At 44.1% G+C, this 20,223-nt stretch overlaps 1 protein-coding gene across 7 annotated transcripts in view; it reads left to right on the top strand.

The window, feature by feature from the left end:
- Nucleotides 1-20,223, top strand: part of stag2b (STAG2 cohesin complex component b) — a 186,465-nt gene that overhangs the window by 92,071 nt on the left and 74,171 nt on the right. For all 7 annotated transcript variants that reach the window (XM_085999360.1, XM_085999368.1, XM_085999345.1 and 4 more), the window contains 8 exons: nucleotides 3,134-3,210; nucleotides 4,133-4,337; nucleotides 10,087-10,238; nucleotides 12,114-12,187; nucleotides 12,291-12,414; nucleotides 12,743-12,841; nucleotides 14,065-14,144; nucleotides 18,711-18,818. In XM_085999360.1, coding sequence (XP_085855486.1) covers nucleotides 3,134-3,210; nucleotides 4,133-4,337; nucleotides 10,087-10,238; nucleotides 12,114-12,187; nucleotides 12,291-12,414; nucleotides 12,743-12,841; nucleotides 14,065-14,144; nucleotides 18,711-18,818 — 919 coding nt within the window. The remainder of the gene's footprint in view (nucleotides 1-3,133; nucleotides 3,211-4,132; nucleotides 4,338-10,086; nucleotides 10,239-12,113; nucleotides 12,188-12,290; nucleotides 12,415-12,742; nucleotides 12,842-14,064; nucleotides 14,145-18,710; nucleotides 18,819-20,223) is intronic.

Here is a 20,223-nt window from a genome sequence, read left to right as displayed (position 1 = left end):
CCCTTTCCCTTCCCCCCCCCACCCCTTTCCCTTCCCCCCCACCCCTTTCCCTTCCCCCCCCACCCCTTTCCCTTCCCCCCCACCCCTTTCCCTTCCCCCCCCACCCCTTTCCCTTCCCCCCCCACCCCTTTCCCTTCCCCCCCACCCCTTTCCCTTCCCCCCCACCCCTTTCCCTTCCTCCCCCACCCCTTTCCCTTCCTCCCCCACCCCTTTTCCTTCCCCCCCCACCCCTTCCCCCCCCACCTTTCCCTGTCCCCCTCTCTGTGTCTCTCTCTGTCTCTCTCTCTCCCCCGTCTCTCTTCTCCCCCCCCCCCCCAGTCGCTCTCTCTCTTTTCTCCCCCCCCCCCCACCTTTCCCTGTCCCCCTCTCTGTGTCTCTATCTGTCTCTCTCTCTCCCCCGTCTCTCTTCTCCCCCCCCCCCCCCCCCAGTCGCTCTCTCTCTTTTCTCCCCCCCCCCCCCCCCAGTCGCTCGCTCTCTCTTCCCCCCCCGGGTCGCTCGCTCGCTCTCTTCCCCCCCCTCCCGGGTCGCTCGCTCGCTCTCTTTCCCCCCCCCCCCCCCCCGGGTCGCTCGCTCGCTCTCTTTCCCCCCCCCCCCCCCGGGTCGCTCGCTCGCTCTCTTTCCCCCCCCCCCCCCCCCCCGGGTCGCTCGCTCGCTCTCTTTCCCCCCCCCGGGTCGCTCGCTCGCTCGCTCTCTTTCCCCCCCCCCGGGTCGCTCGCTCGCTCTCTTTCCCCCCCCCCCCCGGGTCGCTCGCTCGCTCTCTTTCTCTCCCCCCCCCCCCCCCCCCCGGGTCGCTCGCTCTCTCTCTTTCCCCCCCCCCGGGTCGCTCGCTCGCTCTCTTTCCCCCCCCCCCGGGTCGCTCGCTCGCTCTCTTTCCCCCCCCCCCCGGGTCGCTCGCTCGCTCTCTTTCCCCCCCCCCCCGGGTCGCTCGCTCGCTCTCTTTCCCCCCCCCCCCCGGGTCGCTCGCTCGCTCTCTTTCCCCCCCCCCCGGGTCGCTCGCTCGCTCTCTTTCCCCCCCCCCCGGGTCGCTCGCTCGCTCTCTTTCCCCCCCCCCCGGGTCGCTCGCTCGCTCTCTTTCCCCCCCCCCCCGGGTCGCTCGCTCGCTCTCTTTCCCCCCCCCCCGGGTCGCTCGCTTGCTCTCTTTCCCCCCCCCCCCGGGTCGCTCGCTCGCTCTCTTTCCCCCCCCCCCGGGTCGCTCGCTCGCTCTCTTTCCCCCCCCCCCCCCCCCCGGGTCGCTCGCTCGCTCTCTTCCCCCCCCCGGGTCGCTCGCTCGCTCGCTCTCTTCCCCCCCCCCGGGTCGCTCGCTCGCTCTCTTCCCCCCCCCGGGTCGCTCGCTCGCTCTCTTTCCCCCCCCCCGGGTCGCTCGCTCGCTCTCTTCCCCCCCCCCCCGGGTCGCTCGCTCGCTCTCTTCCCCCCCCCCCCGGGTCGCTCGCTCGCTCTCTTCCCCCCCCCCCCGGGTCGCTCGCTCGCTCTCTTCCCCCCCCCCCCCCGGGTCGCTCGCTCGCTCTCTTCCCCCCCCCCCCCGGGTCGCTCGCTCGCTCTCTTCCCCCCCCCCCGGGTCGCTCGCTCGCTCTCTTCCCCCCCCCGGGTCGCTCGCTCGCTCTCTTTCCCCCCCCCCCCCCCGGGTCGCTCGCTCGCTCTCTTTTCCCCCCCCCCCCCCCCCCCGGGTCGCTCGCTCGCTCTCTTTTTTCCCCCCCCCCTCCAGCTAGTATATAAAAGGATTGTGGTGTCTGTCCGCCTGTCTGTCTGTTTATGTATGTATGTCTGTCTGTCTGTCCGTGAGCGTACCTGCACATGTTATATCAAAAGAAAGCTGATGATCAGGGGAGTGTCATAGACGTATTTACTTTTTGGTCAGACAAAAATTGTTACGGCCAGTATACAAAAAGCATTCAAAAATCCGCTCATTAGCGGTTCACCAATCCTACCGCTCATTAGCGTTCAGTGACGTGATGGTTGACCAATCGGTGCGTCACGGGGCATTTCATTCAGTGTGTGGGCGGGCCTAATCCTGCAGCCTCCCGAAACGTCGCCGCCATTTTTTTAATACCGACAGCGACAGCACCAGCACAACAAACCCCCACATTGTGGCTCCGGCACAGTATCCCGCTCCCGGCCCGCTGGAACGGGAGGTGAGTTGGGCTCACTCAGGCCGGGCCTGACAACCGCTTGGCCCGAGACACAGAACGGGGGAGCGGCAGCGGCTGGCCGTCAACCGCGCGGCCCTGTAAACTGCCATTCTACAAAAATGCTTAGGCAACGCCGGGCCCCCCCAGCTAGTCTTTTATAATGGACTCTAGCATTTTCCCCACTACCGATGTCAGGTTCATCTTGTTCAGCATTTTCACTTCTTAATGGTAACTTTGATATCCTGAGGGAAATTGTGAAATAGCTAGAAACCTAAAGTTGATGGTCTCAGGAAAGCTTGGCCATACTTGCCACAGCCCAGAATGTCCATCTTCTACAAAGTCTATCTCTGCTCCATAAAGATACACGGTTGCCCTCTGTGGCAGCAGAAATCGATTTCTTCCTGCCATTATCCCAAATGCAATGCTTTTAGGATTGTTGGACTGAAGCAAGGTGTTAACATTCCAGGTCAGTCTATTCTTGAACACTGGAGAGATGCAGCCAGGGCCTGTTGATTCTTAGACAATTAGAAGAGGCAAGTGTTTTTTTGTGAAACCATGACACTGATGCAAGTCCATTGAAATGAAAAGAACTGATACACACAAGTGTGGTGGTAGTGTTGCTTTCCTTCCCCCCTGTCCAAGAAAAATAAATAAGATGTGATTGGCTACTAGAAGAGTTGCTGAAACTTAAACCAAATTGATAAGTTCATGCTCAAAACACAGTTTTGGTGTAGGTGCATCAATCTAAAAAGCATACATGAATAGCAGCCCTTTTCGCCTCTTACTCTCTTGCCAACATCATGGGATCTTATTGTACATAAAATTGGCTGCTTCATTTGCTTACATACTTGACTGCACTCGGTAAAAAGCAATTAATTTGTTTTGAATTGCTTTGGAGCATTGAGAATGTTTTGAGGTATTATATAAATGTAATCTTTTTCTCTCTTGCTCTTTTTTTATTCTTTCTCTTTCTTGCATTCATTCATCCAGTTTGCTTGTTTTGCAGGTGTTGTTACTGCTGAGATGTTCCGTCACATGCAGAATTCTGAGATAATTCGTAAGATGACAGAGGAGTTTGATGAGGTAATTTTAAACAAAACTATTTTCAAAAAGCAAAATACTGCAGCTGCTGGAAATCGGAAACAAAAACAGAAAATTCTGGGAGCACAGTAGGTCAGGCAGTGTTTGTGGAGAAGGAAACACGGTTAAAGTTTCAGATCCACGACCTTTCGTCAGAACTGACGAATGGTCATCGATCTGAAACATGACATTCGTAAATTTTTATACATGTTCAGGAATACTCAGCAAGTGGTTTTGTCAAACAAAAAGTTACAAACCAAAAGTAAAAACAGAAAATGCTAGAAATACTTAGCAGCAATGTTCCCTTTAAGCTGCATGGCTGCGCAGCGCTCTGGAGGTCCTGTGCAGCCGGCCCCTGGCCTTCAAATGGAAATAAACACACGTGCGTGGAATTTTGAATCGGCGGTGCAGCCCGTTAAAGAGGCCACGTGGCCCCAAAAAAAAATGTAAAGGTTAACATTGCTTAGTAGGTCAGGCAGGGTCTGTGTAGAGAGAAATAGAGTTATGTTTCAGGTCGATGACCTTTCATCAGACTTAATGAGTTGTTAGCTAAATTAAACTGTTACGGTACTAAATTTCTCAATGTGTTTAAAAGTCTGAAAAATCATTTGAACATTTTCTAAGAATTGCAGGTAATGCAGTTGGCCATTAAGGACCTGACTGAGAGTCTGGCAGCATTGCAGACAAATGTTTTAGGTGTTGCGATTTGCCATCAGATTAGGCACCTTTTGTCTTCTCCACTAAATGCACAGTTGGTTCTGTATGTTTGTGTCACAGTGCTATTTTGCTAAAATGTATTGTGTATGTTCAGCAGCTTTATAATTGCCTTGGGAATCAAGATGATTGATGCTGCACCAGATTTCTGTTGATTAATCTGTCCGTCTTGTTTTCTCGAACCACATTTTTCTACTTTCTTGTACTTCAGGACAGTGGTGATTACCCTCTTACAATGCCTGGTCCACAGTGGAAGAAATTCAAGACCAGTTTCTGTGAATTCATCTCTGTGCTTGTACGGCAGTGTCAATACAGTATCATATATGATGAATACATGATGGACACTGTTATCTCCCTGCTAACTGGTTTGTCAGACTCCCAGGTTAGAGCATTCAGACACACCAGCACATTGGCAGGTAAGATATCTACTTCAAAGTATAGAGTGTTGTTTTCTCAATTATACATGGGTTTTAATTCTTCCATTTTAAATCTATATTTTAAAAAACACATCCTTGATTGTATTGTTATCTGTGTACAGATGTTTAATATCAAACAGTTGACTTTGTACAACAATAGTAACTTGTAAGTATGTTTTTTGTGCAATGCTACATTGTTCTTCAGACATTATTTTCCCTTTGTGCATGTGAAAATGTCAAGAATGTTTTTCAAAATCTTGGGTTCACTGTTTATAGAAACATAGAAGATAGGAGTAGGCCATTCGGCCCATCGCGCCTGTTCCGCCGTTTAATGAGATCATGGCTGATCATCCAAATTCAGTACCCTGTCCCTGCTTTCTCCCCATATCCCTTGATCGCCTTGGCCTTAAGAAATATATCTAACTCCTTCTTGAATATATTTAATGAATTGGCCTCAACTGTCTTCAGTGGTAGATAATTCCACAGGTTCACCACTCTCTGGGTGAAGAAATTCCCCCTCATCTCAGTCCTATATGGCTTACCCCTTATCCTTAGACTGTGACCCCTGGTTCTGGACTCCCCCCGCCATCGGGAACAGCCTTCCTGCATCTAGTCTTAGTCCTGTTAGAATTTTATAAGTTTCAATGAGATCCCCTCTCATTCTTCTAAGCTCTAGCGAATATAAGCCTAATCAACCCAATCTCTCTTCATACGTCATTCCTGCCATCCCAGGTATCAGTCTGGTGAATCTTCGCTGCACTCTCTCCATGGCAAGAACATCCTTCCTCAGATAAGGCGACCAAAACTGCACACAATACTCAAGGTGTGGTCTCACCAAGGCCCTGTACAACTGCAGCAAGACATCCTTGCTCCTGTACTTGAATCCTCTCGCTATGAAGGCCAGCATACCATTTGCTGCCTTAACCGCCTGCTGCACCTGCATGCTTACCTTCAGCGACTGGTGCACAGCCTCTACTCATTGGAGTTCAGAAGAATGAGAGGCGATCTTATCGAAACATATAAGATTGTGAGGGGGATTGATTGGGTGGATGCGGTGAGGATGTTTCCACTGATGGGTGAAACTAGAACTAGGGGGCATAATCTTAGAATAAGGGGCTGCTCTTTCAAAACTGAGATGAGATACTTCTTTACTCAGAGGGTAGTAAATCTATGGAATTTGCTACCCCAGAGAGCTGTGGAAGCTGCAACATTAAATAGATTTAAAACGGAGATAGATAGTTTCCTAGCAGATAAGGGAATTAGGGGTTACGGGGAGAGGGCAGGGAAGTGGACATGAGTCTAGGTTCGGATCAGCCATGATCCTATTGAATGGCGGAGCAGGCCCGAGGGGCCGTATGGCCAACTCCTGCTCCTACTACTAATGTTCTTATTGCACTTCCCCTTTTACCAATCTATTGCCGTTCAGATAATAATCTGCCTTCCTGTTTTTGCCACCAAAGTGGATAACCTCGCATTTATCCACATTATACTGCATCTGCCCAACCTGTCCAAATCATACTGGAGTTTCTCTGCATCCTCCTCACAGCACACACACCCATCCAGCTTTGTGTCGTCTGCAAACTTGGAGATATTACATCTAGTTCCCTCGTCTAGATCATTAATATATATTGCGAATAACGGGTCCTAGCACCGATCCCTGCGGTACCCCACTAGTCACTGCCTTCCACTCTGAAAAAGACCCATTTATTCCAACTCTTTGCGTCCTGTCTGCCAACCAGTTTTCTATCCAAGTCAGTACTTTACCCCCAATCCCATGTGCTTGAACTTTGCACGCTAGTCTCGTATGCGGGACCTTATCGAAAGCCTTCTGAAAGTCCAAATACACCACATCCACTGGTTCTCCCTTATCTATTCTACCAGTTACATCCTCAAAAAATTCCAGTAGATTAGTCAAGCATGATTTACCTTTTGTAAATCCAGGTTGACTTTGTCTGAACCTGTCACTGTTTTCCAAGTGCTCTGCTATTACATCGTTTTTAATGGACTCTAGCATTTTCCCCACTACCGATGTCAGGCTTACCGGTCTATAATTCCCCGTTTTCTCTCTACCACCTTTTTTGAATAGTGGGGTTACATTAGCTACCCTCCAATCCATGGGAACTGTTCCAGAGTCTCTAGAATTTTGGAAGAAGACGAGCAATGCATCTGCTATTTCTAGGGCCACTTCCTTAAGTACCCTTGGATGTAGATTATCAGGTCCTGGGGATTTATCGGCCTTCAATCCCGTCAATTTCCCTAACACCATTTCCCTACAAATACTGATTTCATTCAGTTCCTCCCACTCATTAGACCCTATGTTCCCGACATCTCTGGGAGTTTATTTGTGTCCTCCTTTGTGAAGACAGAACCAAAGTATGTAATTAATTGGTTGCCATGTCTTTATTCCCCATTATAAATTCCTCTGATTCTGACTGCAAGGGACCTATTACTTTACCAATCTTTTTCTCTTCACATATCTATGGAAGCTTTTACAGTCAGTTTTTATGTTCCCTGAAAGCTTACTCTCATACTCTATTTCCCCCCTCTTAATTAATCCCTTTGTCCTCCTTTGCTGAATCCTAAACTGCTCCCAATCCTCGGGTTTGCTGCTTTTTCTGGCCAATTTATATGTCCTCTCCTTGGATCTTATGCTATCCCTAATTTCCCTTGTTAGCCAATGTTGAGTCACCTTTTTTGTTTTATTTTTATGCCAAACAGGGATGAACAAATTCTGTAGTTCATCCATGCGATCTTTAAATGTTTGCCATTGCCTATTCACCGTCAACCCTTTAAGTAACATTCCCTAATCCATCCTAGCCAACTCGCGCCTCATACTGTATGCAATTGTGTTTAGTATCTCTCATCATCACATGTTGCCAGTGTCTTCCTCCTCATGAGCAGATGAAACACTTTGCAGCTATGTGACTACGGCTAGTTTTAATACCGGAATCGTCTTGTCTCCGAATAATGTTTTTTCTCTCGCTGGAAAGTGAGAAGTGAGTTGATGAAATTGAAACCTAAAAGAGGGCTGCAGCAAGTTATATGTATATACCTTTGGCAAATTTCAGACATGCTACCTGTCAATAAATTGGAAATGGTTGGACTGTTTATATAAAAAAAAATAGTAAATTCAAATGCAGAAGACTCATGTAAACTGGTCTCCTTCCAACATTCTCACTCTGTTGAAATTAAGCCTCCTGTTTTTAACTCATTCTTTCCAGAACCTCAAAGCTGCACAATGTATTTCCTCCCTCACTTATCCTCCTCTTTGTAATCTTGAGCCTTTTAAAGCCCAAGTATGGAGTAAAAGAAAAGACAGCCATCCGTGGCTAAGTAAAGAAATTAAGGATAGTATTCGACAAAAAACAAGGGCATATAAGGTAGCCAAATCTAGTGGGAGGATAGAGGATTGGGAAAACTTTAAAAGACAGCAAAAAATAACAAAAAGATTGATTAAGAAAGGGAAGATAGATTATGAAAGTAAATTAGCAAAAAATATAAAAACAGATAGTAAGACTTTTTATAGTTATATAAAAAGAAAAAGGGTGGCTAAAGTAAATGTTGGGAAATATGGAGATGGCAAAAACACTGAATGAATATTTTGTATCAGTCTTTACAGTAGAGGACACTAAGAATATCCCAACACTGGACAAACCGGGGGCTATAGTGGGGGGAGGAGCTAAACACGATCAAAATCACTAAGGAAGTGGTACTCGGTAAAATAATGGGACTCAAGGCGGATAAATCACCTGGACCTGATGGCTTACATCCTAGGGTCTTGAGGGAAGTGGCGGTAGGGATTGTGGATGCATTGGTAATAATTTTCCAAAACTCCCTGGACTCAGCAAAGGTCCCGGCAGACTGGAAAACTGCTCATGTAACACCCTTATTTAAAAAGGGCAGTAGACAGAAGGCTGGAAACTATAGACCGGTTAGCCTAACATCTGTGGTAGGTAACATTTTGGAGTCCATTATTAAGGAGACAGTAACAGGACATTTGGATAATCATAATTTAATAGGACAAAGTCAGCATGGTTTTATGAAGGGGAAGTCATGTTTGACAAATTTGCTGGAGTTCTTTGGGGAAGTAACATATAGGGTGGATAAAGGGGAACCAGTGGACGTAGTGTATTTAGACTTCCAAAAGGCATTTGACAAGGTGCCACACAAAAGATTATTGCTTAAGATAAAAAAATCACGGGATTGGGGGTAATATTCTGGCATGGATAGAGGATTGGCTATCTAACAAGGCAGAGAGTTGGGATAAATGGTTCATTCTCAGACTGGCAATCAGTAACTAGTGGTGTTCCGCAGGGGTCAGTGCTGGGTCCCCAACTCTTTACAATCTATATTAACGATTTGGAGGAGGGGACCGAGTGTAACATATCAAAGTTTGCAGATGATACTAAGATGGGAGGGAAAGTAGTGAGTGAGGAGGACATAAAAAACCTGCAAGGGGACATAGACAGGCTAAGTAAGTGGGCAGAGATTTGGCAGATGGAATACAATGCTGGAAAGTGTGAGGTTATGCACTTTGGCAGGAAAAATCGTAGAGCAAGTTATTATCTTAATGGCAAGAAACTGGAAAGTACTGAAGTACAAAGGGATCTGGGGGTCCTGGTGCACGAAACTGAAAAGGTTAGTATGCAGGTGCAGCAAGTGATTAAGAAGGCCAATGGAATGTTGGCTTTCATTGCTAGGGGGATAGAATATAAAAATAGGGAGGTATTGCTTCAGTTGTACAAAGTATTGGTGAGACCGCACCTGGAATACTGCGTACAGTTTTGGTGTCCATACTTAAGAAAAGACATACTTGCTCTCGAGTCAGTACAATGAGGGTTCATTCGGTTAATCCCGGGGATGAGGGGATGGACATATGAGGAGAGGTTGAGTAGATTGGGACTCTACTCATTGGAGTTCAGAAGAATGAGAGGCGATCTTATTGAAACATATAAGATTGTGAAGGGGTTGGATCGGGTGGATGCGGGGAGGATGTTCCCGATGATGGGTGAAACTAGAACTAGGGGGCATAATCTTAGAATAAGGGGCTGCTCTTTCAAAACTGAGATGAGGAACTACTTCACTCAGAGGGTGGTAGGTCCATGGAATATGCTGCCCCAAAAAAGCTACATCATTACATAAATTTAAAACAAAAATAGACAGTTTCCTAGAAGTAAAGGGAATTAAGGGTTACGGGGAGCGGGCAGGAATTTGGACATGAGTCTAGGTTCGGATCGGTCATGGCCCTGTGGGTAGCGGAGCGGGCCCAGGGGCCGTGTAGCCTGATCCTGCTCCTATTTCGTGTGTCTAATTCTGTTAGATTCAGGAGATGGTTCTGTGATAGTAGATTGGCGGTTAGGATCAGATCAGCCATAATCTTATTGAATGGCGGAGCAGGCTCGAGGGGCCGATTGGCCTACTCCTGCTCCTATTTCTTATGTTCTTATCAATTCTTCTAATTTACTGAATCTCTTTCACTATTTTCAACTTTGGTGGTGTCCTGTATTTACTTTCACTTGGGTTTCTCAATAAAGAGCATGACTAAAGTGGTTGTTGCAATGCTGGAAGTTTTATTGTTTATGGAGTTAGAGAGCCCTTGTGAGAATCAGAAAACAAAACTTCTTTGCTGTTAGTGTAATTTCCATGTTGTCAGCAATGCAAGTTGCATTTTAGTTGCGAATAAAAGTGAATTCTATAGTATTTGTATACATAATTAAACCGTCAAAGCATATCTATCTTCTCTCTGCAGCTATGAAGCTGATGACGGCGCTAGTAAATGTGGCATTAAATTTAAGTATTAACATGGACAATACCCAGCGGCAATATGAAACTGAAAGAAATAAAATTATTGGCAAAAGGGCCAATGACAGGTTGGAGCTCCTATTACAGAAGAGAAAAGAGGTTAGTGAAATATTTCTGTAGCAACATGAGTACATGCTTTGAGGACTTGAGAGTTTATTATTTTTTGTGCTTCAATCAAAAACGAGTAACTAGATTTCTCTTGGGGATTTCCTCGATTAGTATTTTTTTCTTTTCCTGCTAGCTTGTGTTCTTTTGGTAGATTTTATTTATTCTTGATTCATCGGTATTTCCAAATTGCTGAACCGAATGCTTCACCATAGCCTGCATCATAATTAGAGGAACCTACTGGTAAATCGAAAGCAAATTGTCCTTGTGATCAAGCCATATAAACTATAAAATACCTGTTTTAAGATCTAGAACGGTGAAACAATTGGGAAAAAATGGTTTGTTCCACCCTTGCATTAACCTTTTTCTTTTAAAAACTATTTTTTTCATTACACTGCAATAATAATGATGTAATTATATTTTACATTCACCGCATCAAAGAGGCACTTTCACATGATTAGAATTCCTGTATGATTCAGAGATGAATTTTAAAAGTGATTAGGTAGTCTGTTGCACTAGAACTTTTAAAATTCTGTATGGAATCTTTTGTAATGTTCGAAAGTGCATGATCTCAGGAAACAGTGCTGTGTTTGCATTGAAGCATGCACGTGCAAAGCATTTCTGCTGCTGTACTTCATCAGTCTGCAGTGCAACAAGGAGCTGCCGACAGAGCATCACAGGTAGTAGATATGGTACTTAAGTCAGTTGCTGTAGTAGAATTGTAGCCCCCATCCCCCCCTCCCTTTACCCCTTTCCTTTCAAAGGTTAGTAACACAAGAAGTCCACAGGCAACTTGGCTCTCTAATTGACATACTGGCAAGCTATATAATTTTAAGGGGCATCACAGTGCATTGTTCACTAATTGAACGGTTGACTGAGCTCTACCAACCCATAATTTACAGTGGACATAATTTACAGATTTTATAAATTGTGGTGGGGGAGGCAGTGGTGCAGGTGGACTTTACTTTCTCTAAACATTTAGCTTTTATATATTTGATATGTAGAAGATATCTGATGGGAAAGAATTGCATGCTGTTGAATGAAGAGGGTAGACCTTCTAACTCGCAAGGAGCTTTGTTATAAAGCACATAACTCCCATTTTTGTCAAGTCTTCTGTATTCGTATATTTTGGTATTCGGATGGGCAATTTTAACACTTGGTACAAGAATTTTCCCTGAAAAGTTACACATGAGATTGGATCCTTTCTTTGTGTTGGTTTTAGCCTGACTTGCAATGTTTTCTATATACGTGTGATTTTGATTTTGTTGGGGGGAGAGGGGGTTAAATTCCGTACCTGCTGAATGTGATGATACTTTACCTCTGGGCATTTAAACACCAGGACTGGAGTTTTACTAGAATGATAGCTGGACTCCAAGGGTTAAATTACGATAAAAGATTACACAAACTAGGGTTGTATTACCTGGAATTTAGAAGATTAAGGGGTGATTTGATCGAAGTTTTCAAGATATAAAGGGGAACTGATTGGGTAGATCGTGATAAACTATTCCGCTGGTTGGGGAATCTCAGACTAGGGTCATGGCCTAAAAATTAGAGCCAGACCTTTCAGGAGTGAAGTTAGGAAACACTTCTACATGAAAAGGGTGGGAGAAGCTTGGAACTCTCTTCCACAAGCGGCATTCTAAAACATTGCCTGATTGCGCTGGTTCATGGCAAATTTTATGCTCGGCAATATGCAAATGAGTTTGAACAGAAATTCGAGAGAAACACCTCTTAAAACTAGCGCAATTTGCGCCCGGATCGCCAATTGTGCCCAAAGCAGAAACTCTAGCCCCCAGTTGTGTAAATTAGTTTAGGATTAATCCATGACTTCATTCAAAAATTGTTTTTTTCCCCCTTGTCCCTTCCCAGCTTCAAGAAAATCAGGATGAAATTGAAAATATGATGAATGCCATCTTTAAGGGGGTGTTTGTACATCGATACCGGTAAGTACTTCTTGCTGTCTTGAACTTTTGCATGGTGTGACCTGTAGCAAGAGAAATTCTGTCATGTATGTTAGACCATTTTATCATGTTTTTTTCTCCTCAGTGATGCAATATCTGAGATAAGAGCAGTCTGCATTGAAGAGATAGGAGTTTGGATGAAAATGTATAGTGATGCCTTCTTAAATGACAGTTACTTGAAGTATGTGGGGTGGACCATGCATGATAAGGTAATTTAACTATTATTTTTGTAAATGCTTAATAGACAGAATATGTAGCAAATACAGAAACTTGATTGAATTCTTACATAAATAATTATTTTGTATATTGTGGCGTGGAACAAAAAAAAAGTGCATTTGAGCAGTGAATTTTACCCGTTTCACGATAACAAGTCCTTGGACTGCTGGATTCTGGGGGAAGGGTGCCGGCGGACACTATTCTTGAAAATCTTGTATTAAGTTTCCTGGTGTTGTTGAGAAAAGACTTTCTCTCTCTCCTGCCCCCCAATCCCCAGCCAGTACTTCAGTGGTATGCTAAGAAATGTGCTTTGTTTTTCAGCAAGGGGAAGTGAGGCTAAAATGTTTAACAGCCCTGCAAGGTCTCTATTACAACAGAGAGCTCGTTCCTAAACTTGAACTTTTTACAAGTCGTTTTAAGGTTAGTTCATTTTTAAATTCCATAAAGCAAAACATAATAAATTTAGTTTTGTAAATTTGTACCATCTGGTTGTTAGTGTGTGTATAATAAAAATCTTGTACCTGCATGCACTTCCTGTCTACAAAACCTTACTTCCTGTTTTCACTTTTTCACATTGTATTAACTTTTTTGCCATTATACATTCTTATCTCTGTTTAAAATAGTAACTGCCTATATAAACTTGTCATGCTGTAATTATACCATGACGCTCGTGGTGGTGCTCTCGTACCTCAGTTGTACTTCATAGATTCTCGTGGAAAACTTTTATGAAAACTACTCAAACAAAAGAACAAGCAAATTTAATAATGTTATTCCGAAATATGTACATTGTTATTCTGGCACCTTCACCACTCAGTGCTGAAAGATACCAATACTTCCCACAATGCTCCAAGACCACGTCACTTCCCCCACAATACTGCCACTACCTTGGGACCCTTCCTAATATCACTGCTAAACCCTAGCACTTCCTCTACTACTCCACAACTGCAATACCCAATTAATCCCCCAGTAAACCAGCAACCCCGTGCTAACAAATCTGAGGTTAAACCACACACTGGTGCTACCAAAGCTCAACCCCCTACATAACTGTTGCTATAGAACCACAACTCTTCCCACCCATTCCCACTGGGGCTCCATATTCCTGCCTCTAATCTGATGCAAGTTTCCTATCACCTTCCTGTGTCCAAAGCTTGGAATCAGGCTAAAGCTAAAAATTCAATATATAGGAATGCTTGATAAGGTAATTTATTTATGGTTTTCACAGAAAAAGGGCAGTCACAGAATTTGCACCCCAAAACGATGATAACCCCAAATTACCATGTAATACAGTTGGAGTTTGATGAATTTGGTTCCCACTAGCCAATGTTGATTAGCATAACATCCTCTGACACACTGAATTATGTTGTGAAAGATTGGGTATAAAAAACCTCTTGTATGGTAATGTTGATAATGTGATCAACTGTAAAGAGAAGCTGCTAGCCTATAATGACCAATTAATGTCTGTTATAATGGTAAATGGTTGGAGCATTTGTGCACCAGTGGAGCATTATCTGTCTACAGAGACTACCTGATCTTCATGCCAGAGGTCGATGTTCAAGACACATTTCCAAACAAACTGCAGTGAAAGCTACTCGTGTAACTTATTTTGAGGATTTTCTGTATTATAAACTATCTTTTGTTTTCAGGATAGAATTGTTTCCATGACTCTGGATAAAGAATATGAAGTTGCTGTACAAGCAATAAAACTTCTTACTCTTGTTCTGCAGTAAGTAGAAGTTGTTATATTTTTCTTGACCAACTTTGGTAATTAGGTCTATCAGAATCTTTTCCTGGTAAATGGATGTTTGTAATATTGTACTACCATTTGAGATGTCTTTTCACTACTGACTACATTAGGTTGGGACATTTCAGAATCAATTTAATCAGATAACAAACCAACTTTTTCTCCATATCTACAATATATTAAGTCTTGCATTTAGCACGCACGCATTTCCTGTACTTCCAGGAAATAACCCGTAATTTCATTTTCCTGTCATGTTGGTTCTGTCACGTCTGGCCATGACATTTAAATTATACCTATCTGTATTTATTGTACAAATGCTTACCTTTGAGTCTTCCCAACTCCAAGTTAATTGCATTTTGCGCACAACTCCACTCTGCTTGAAGCCCATTCAGTTTTGGTCTCTTGGTTACTGAGTTCCCCCTGTAAGCAGAATCAACTTGAAGTTTCTAAAGAGCTTTCAGGGCTTTAAAAAAATTATACAAGTTATTACATAAGAACATAAAAAATAGGAGCAGGAGTAGGTCATTCGGCCCTTCGAGCCTGCTCCGCCATTCAATGAGATCATGGCTGAACCTCTACCTCAACTCCACCTTTACACGCTATCCCCATATCCCCTGAGTTCCTTAGTATCCAAAAATCTATCGATAATATACTCAACGACTGAGTATCCACAGCTCTCTGGGGTAGAGAATTCCAAAAATTCACAACCCTCTGAGTGACAAAATTTCTCCTCATCTCTGTCCTAACTGGCCAACCCCTTATTCCGAAACTGTGACCTTTCATTCTAGACTCCCCAGCCAGGGGAAACATCCTCCCAGCATCTACCCTTTTAAGCCCCGTCATAATTTTTTAGAAGTGCTTAAAGCTAGTTCTTCTCCCATCTATTACCTGGATATTCAAACTTGGGTGGGATTGCCTACAGAGGCTTGCTGCAATTCCGTTCTCACTGTTCCAAAGTACCAGAACCCATTCGCTCTATCAATATCTCAGGACGTGCTTCTCTTCTACTGTACCCTGGCACCTTACCCACCACACATCTACTGTACCCCAGCACCTTACCCACCACACACCCCATACACTCCTCCCCATTACACGCACACTCCCTTGTCCCAAATAATTCCACTCTTTAGATCCTCAGTACTGCTCATCTCAACCTCCTCCCAGGTATCCCACATTGCAAAACTGTTTCGACTTCCAAATCCCACAACTGCATGTTTTAATATATACAAAATTCTCCATACAAATAATTTTGAATTTATAAGAACTATTTCACAATTTGTTTTGTGTATACTACATGTACATAGAATATACAGCACAGAAACAGGCAATTCAGCCCAACTAGTCTATGCTGGTGGTAATACTCCACATGAATCTCCTCCCATTCCATCTACCTGATCTCAGCCTTTCAGCATATCTTTCTATTCCTTTTCTCTCATATACTTGTCTAGATTCTTTTTGAAAGCATCTAAGCAATTTGCCTCAACCACTTCCTGTGGTAGTGAGTTCCACATTCTAACTACTGAGTGAAGACATTTCTCATTGTTTCCCTATTGGATTTACTAGTAACTCTCTTGCATTTCTGGCCCCTAGTTTTGGATTCTCCCACAAGTGGAAACATTCTCTCCACATCTACCCCGTCCAACCCATTCATAATTTTAAAGACCTCCATCAGGTCACCTCTAAGTCTTCTCTTTTCTAAAGAAAAGAGCCCCAATCTAAATTACACACACACTTTATAAAAATTTGTTCCTGGAATGTTGGCGTCGCTGGCAAGGCCAGCATTTATTGCCCGTCCCTAATTGCTCTCAAGAAGGTGGTGGTGAGTCACCTTCTTGAACCGCTGTAGTCCTTGTGTTGAAGGTACTCCCACAGTGCTGTTGGGGAGAGTGTTCCAGGATTTTGACCCAGTGGCAATGAAGGAACGGCAATATATTGCCAAGTCCGGATGGTGTGTAACTTGGAGGGGAACTTGGAGGTGATGGTGTTTCCATGCACCTGCTGCCCTTGTCCTTTTAGGTGGTGGAGGTCGTGGGTTTGGGAGGTGCTACCGAAGAATCCTTGGCGAGTTGCTGCAGTGCATCTTGTAGATCGTACACACTGCAGCCACGGTGCACCAGTGGTGGAGGGAGTGACTGTTTAAGGTGGTAGATGGGGTGCCAATCAAGCGGGCTGCTTTGTCCTGGATGGTGTTGAGCTTCTTGAGTGTTGTTGGAGCTGCACTCATCCAGGCAAGTGGAGAGTCTTCCATCACACTCCTGACTTGTGCCTTGTAGATGGTGGAAAGGCTTTGTGCGGTCAGGAGGTGAGACACATGCCACAGAATAGCCAGCTTCTGACCTGCTCTTGTAACCACGGTATTTATGTGGCTGGTCCAGTTAAATTTCTGGTCAATGGTGACCCCCCAGGATGTTGATGGTGGGAGATTCAGTGATGGTAATGAGGTTGAATGTCATGGGGCGGTGGTTAAACTCTCGCTTGTTGGAGATGGTCATTGCCCGGCACTTGTGTGGCGCGAATGTTACTTGCCACTTATCTGAATGTTGTTCAGGTCTTGCTGAATGTGGGCATGGACTGCTTTATTATCTGAGGAATTGCGAATGGAACTGAACACTGTGCAGTCACTGCCCGGAGGAACTCCTGCAGCAAGGTCCTGAGGCTGAGATGATTAACAACCCCAACCATTTTCCTTTGTGCTAGGAATGACTCCAGCAAGTGGAGAGTTTCCCCCTGATTCCCATTGACTTCAGTTTTATTAGGGCTCCTTGATACCACACTCGGTCAAATGTTGCCTTGACAGTCACTCTCACCTCACCTTCAGAACTCAGTTCTTTTATCCATGTTTCGACCTGGGCTGTAATGAGGTCTGGAGCCGAGTGGTCCTGGCGGAACCCCAACTGAGCATCGGTGAGCAGGTTATTGGTGAGGAAGTGCCACTTGATAGCACTGTCAACGACACCTTCCATCACTTTGCTGATGATTGAGAGTAGACTGATGGGGCAGTAATTTACCGGATTGGATTTGTCCTGCTTTTTGTGGACAGGACATACCTGGGCAGTTTTACACATTGTCGGGTAGATGCCCGAGTTGTAGCTGTACTGGGACAGCTTGGCTGGAGGCACAGCTAATTCTGGAGCACAAGTCTGGAGCACAAGTCTTGAGCACGACAGCCTGGATGTTGTCGGGGCCCACAGCCTTTGCTGTATCCAGTGCGCTCAACCATTTCTTGATAGCACGTGGAGTGAATCAAATTGGTTGAAGACTGGTTTCTGTGATGGTGGGGACCTCAGGAGGAGGTCGAGATGGATCATCCACTCGGCACTTCTGGTTGAAAATGTTTGCATACGCTTCAGCCTTGTCTTTTGCACTTGCGTGCTGGGCTCCGCTATCATTGAGGATGGGGATATTCATGGAGCCTCCTCCTCCCGTTAGTAGTTTAATTGTCCACCACCATTCACGACTGGATGTGGCAGGATTGCAGAGCTTTGATCTGATCTGTTGGTTGTGGGATAGCTTAGCTCTGTCTGCAGCATGCTGCTTCTGCTGTTTAGCATGCAGTCTAAATATATTTTACGTTAACTTATTTAATTCCAATTCCCTTTTTTCACAAACCTCTACGATTATATTAGGACTACTAAATATACAGGTTCATTCTGTTCATTTTTACGTGGAGTTCTATGTAATTTCTCTAACATATTGCATTTTTTATAAACATTGCATTTGTTCATAGCAACACTTCAAATATACCACCACAATAATAGATTCTTCTTTACACTATATAATAATTTCCTTAACAAACACATCAAATATGCACAAAAGCATGGAATTTGAGCCAAAATAATACAAACACTCTCATAGTATTCTGTAATAAAACATAATTTGATTTTATCAGTATCAACCTTAGTTCAGTGTTAGCATTTTTGCCTTTGATTCTGAAGGTTGTGTGTTCAAGCCCTACTCCAGAAACTGGAGCACATAATCTAGGCTGACACTTCAGTGCTGCACTGTTGAAAGTGTCATCTTTTGAATGAGACGTTAAGCCAAGGCTGCCTAGCCCCCTTTGGTGGAAATAAAAGATCCCATGTTACCATAGCTGCTACGTTTCCCAACATTACACTTGAGAAGCACACAGTGGCTGCAAAGCACTTTGGGATGTCCTGAGGTCTGAAATGCACCATGTTTGTTCTTAAATCCATATATCTCAAATTTTTTACATTGCACATAAAATAGCATATCCTCTGACTCTTTGTGAGCAACACCGTGAGAGATTTCGAGCTATCCATCTAAGGTATGTATTTTTAAATATTATTTTGAGCAGTTAAAATTCATTTGCTGCACCATGTGCAACACATTTTATAATTTGTGTAAGGTACATATATAAAATGTTAGAACTAAGTTGCGTCTTACATGGTTTCAGTAGCAATTATGTTGTGGTCTATGTAATCTAGTAACAGTTTGCTGCTTGGAGTGTTGAAAAGAAAATGGAAGTTTTTTTCTTAAATTCACCATCATCTAAACAGCTTTTTTTTGCCCTTTTATTTGCTACTCTAGGGGTAGCGATGATGTTCTGACCTCTGAGGACTGTGAAAATGTTTATCATTTGGTTTACTCAGCTCATCGACCAGTCGCTGTGGCAGCAGGGGAATTTCTTTACAAAAAGTAAGAAGGAAAATCAATTTGGATATGTGTACAAGGGGGAAATCATTTCTCAATTTCTGTAGTCACATAATTATGTTCTCCGAAAATGTCGGTTAGAATTGCATTATAAAGTTGCAGCACTGAGGTATTCATGTACTTTGGATAATTAAATATTGTTATTGTTTAAGTAAAACTTGGTCATATGTTTTCAGTGTGTTCATTTAATAGACCTCCACTTATTCTGCATGTTAGTGTTTTACAATATGTAATATATTTCAAGATTGAGATCTGGTCAATTTACCAAGGAATTATTACGACTGGACAGTTTAATTTGGAAATTCACTGTAGCTGTTATGTTCTGCACTTGAGTCTTAGAGTAAACTCTTGCAGAAGTTGGGGTGCAGAAGGGCCTTGACTTCAAGCTCTACAACAATGTAAATTCTATCAGTACGACCAACATTCTTATTCATGGGAAATTTAATACAATATGACTTCAGAACTTCAAACTGTTTACCTGTGTCATGGGCAAGAAAATGGTCACACATGCTTTTTAAGAACTCATATGCTGTGTGCCTCAATGGCTCGTGTAGCTTTAGGTTCTAGATTGTTCTTAAGTTAAGTTTGAAGAACGGAATAATATTTCTGTACCAGAAGAAAAGTGTAGCTAGATTTCAGTTTTGTGTTACATTGTTTTGTAATTTAATACAAATATAAACAACTTCTGATGTGAAAGTTGGAAAGCACTTGCAGAACGCCAGTTTCTTAGAGTATTGCACGTGCAATAAGTTGAAGGGTTACTAATTGTATTGCATCAGCTTTGATAGTTTCTTGCTACTAATTCTTCTTGTTCTTTGCTTGGTGTTTTTTGCTTATTCTGCTTTCTTGTGTCGAAAGTTCTCACGTACATCACTGCTTACAGATTGTGACTTCCAGTTAGTTCTTCAATGAGATCATAGTTTCCACAGTATATTTTGAAGAATATCATTTAACAGTTAATGATGAAAGGAATCAGAACACATCCTTCCACATGCACACACAATCGGCTTTTTGGTGACATCTGTGTGTTACAATTAGCCAGTTCATTTTTGACACGTGTTCTGGTAATGCGTATTGACTGAAGGCACAATGTAAGTTGTGTTCCTTTATCTTGAGAATTGTAGTACAGGTAGACTATCCTTTATCCGAAAACCTCGGGACCAGCCGTGTTTCGGTTTTCGGAGAATTTCGGATTTCGGAAGGTGGGTCGGCGGGGGTCCGCGGGGGGGTCGGCAGGGGGTTGTGCGCACGACCCCCCCGCCCGCCGACCCCGACCCCCCCGCGGACCCCCACCGGCCCCGACCCCCCCGCCGGCCCCGACTTACGGGCGGGGGTCCGCGGGGGGGGTCGGGGTCGGCGGGGGGTCGTGCGCACGACTTACGCTGACGCT

The sequence above is a fragment of the Somniosus microcephalus genome, chromosome 1, assembly GCF_052327205.1.
Source record: "Somniosus microcephalus isolate GS21.2 chromosome 1, FLI_Smic_1.0, whole genome shotgun sequence".
In the NCBI taxonomy this organism is placed as follows: domain Eukaryota; kingdom Metazoa; phylum Chordata; class Chondrichthyes; order Squaliformes; family Somniosidae; genus Somniosus; species Somniosus microcephalus.
This window is presented reverse-complemented; position numbering and strand designations above follow the sequence as displayed.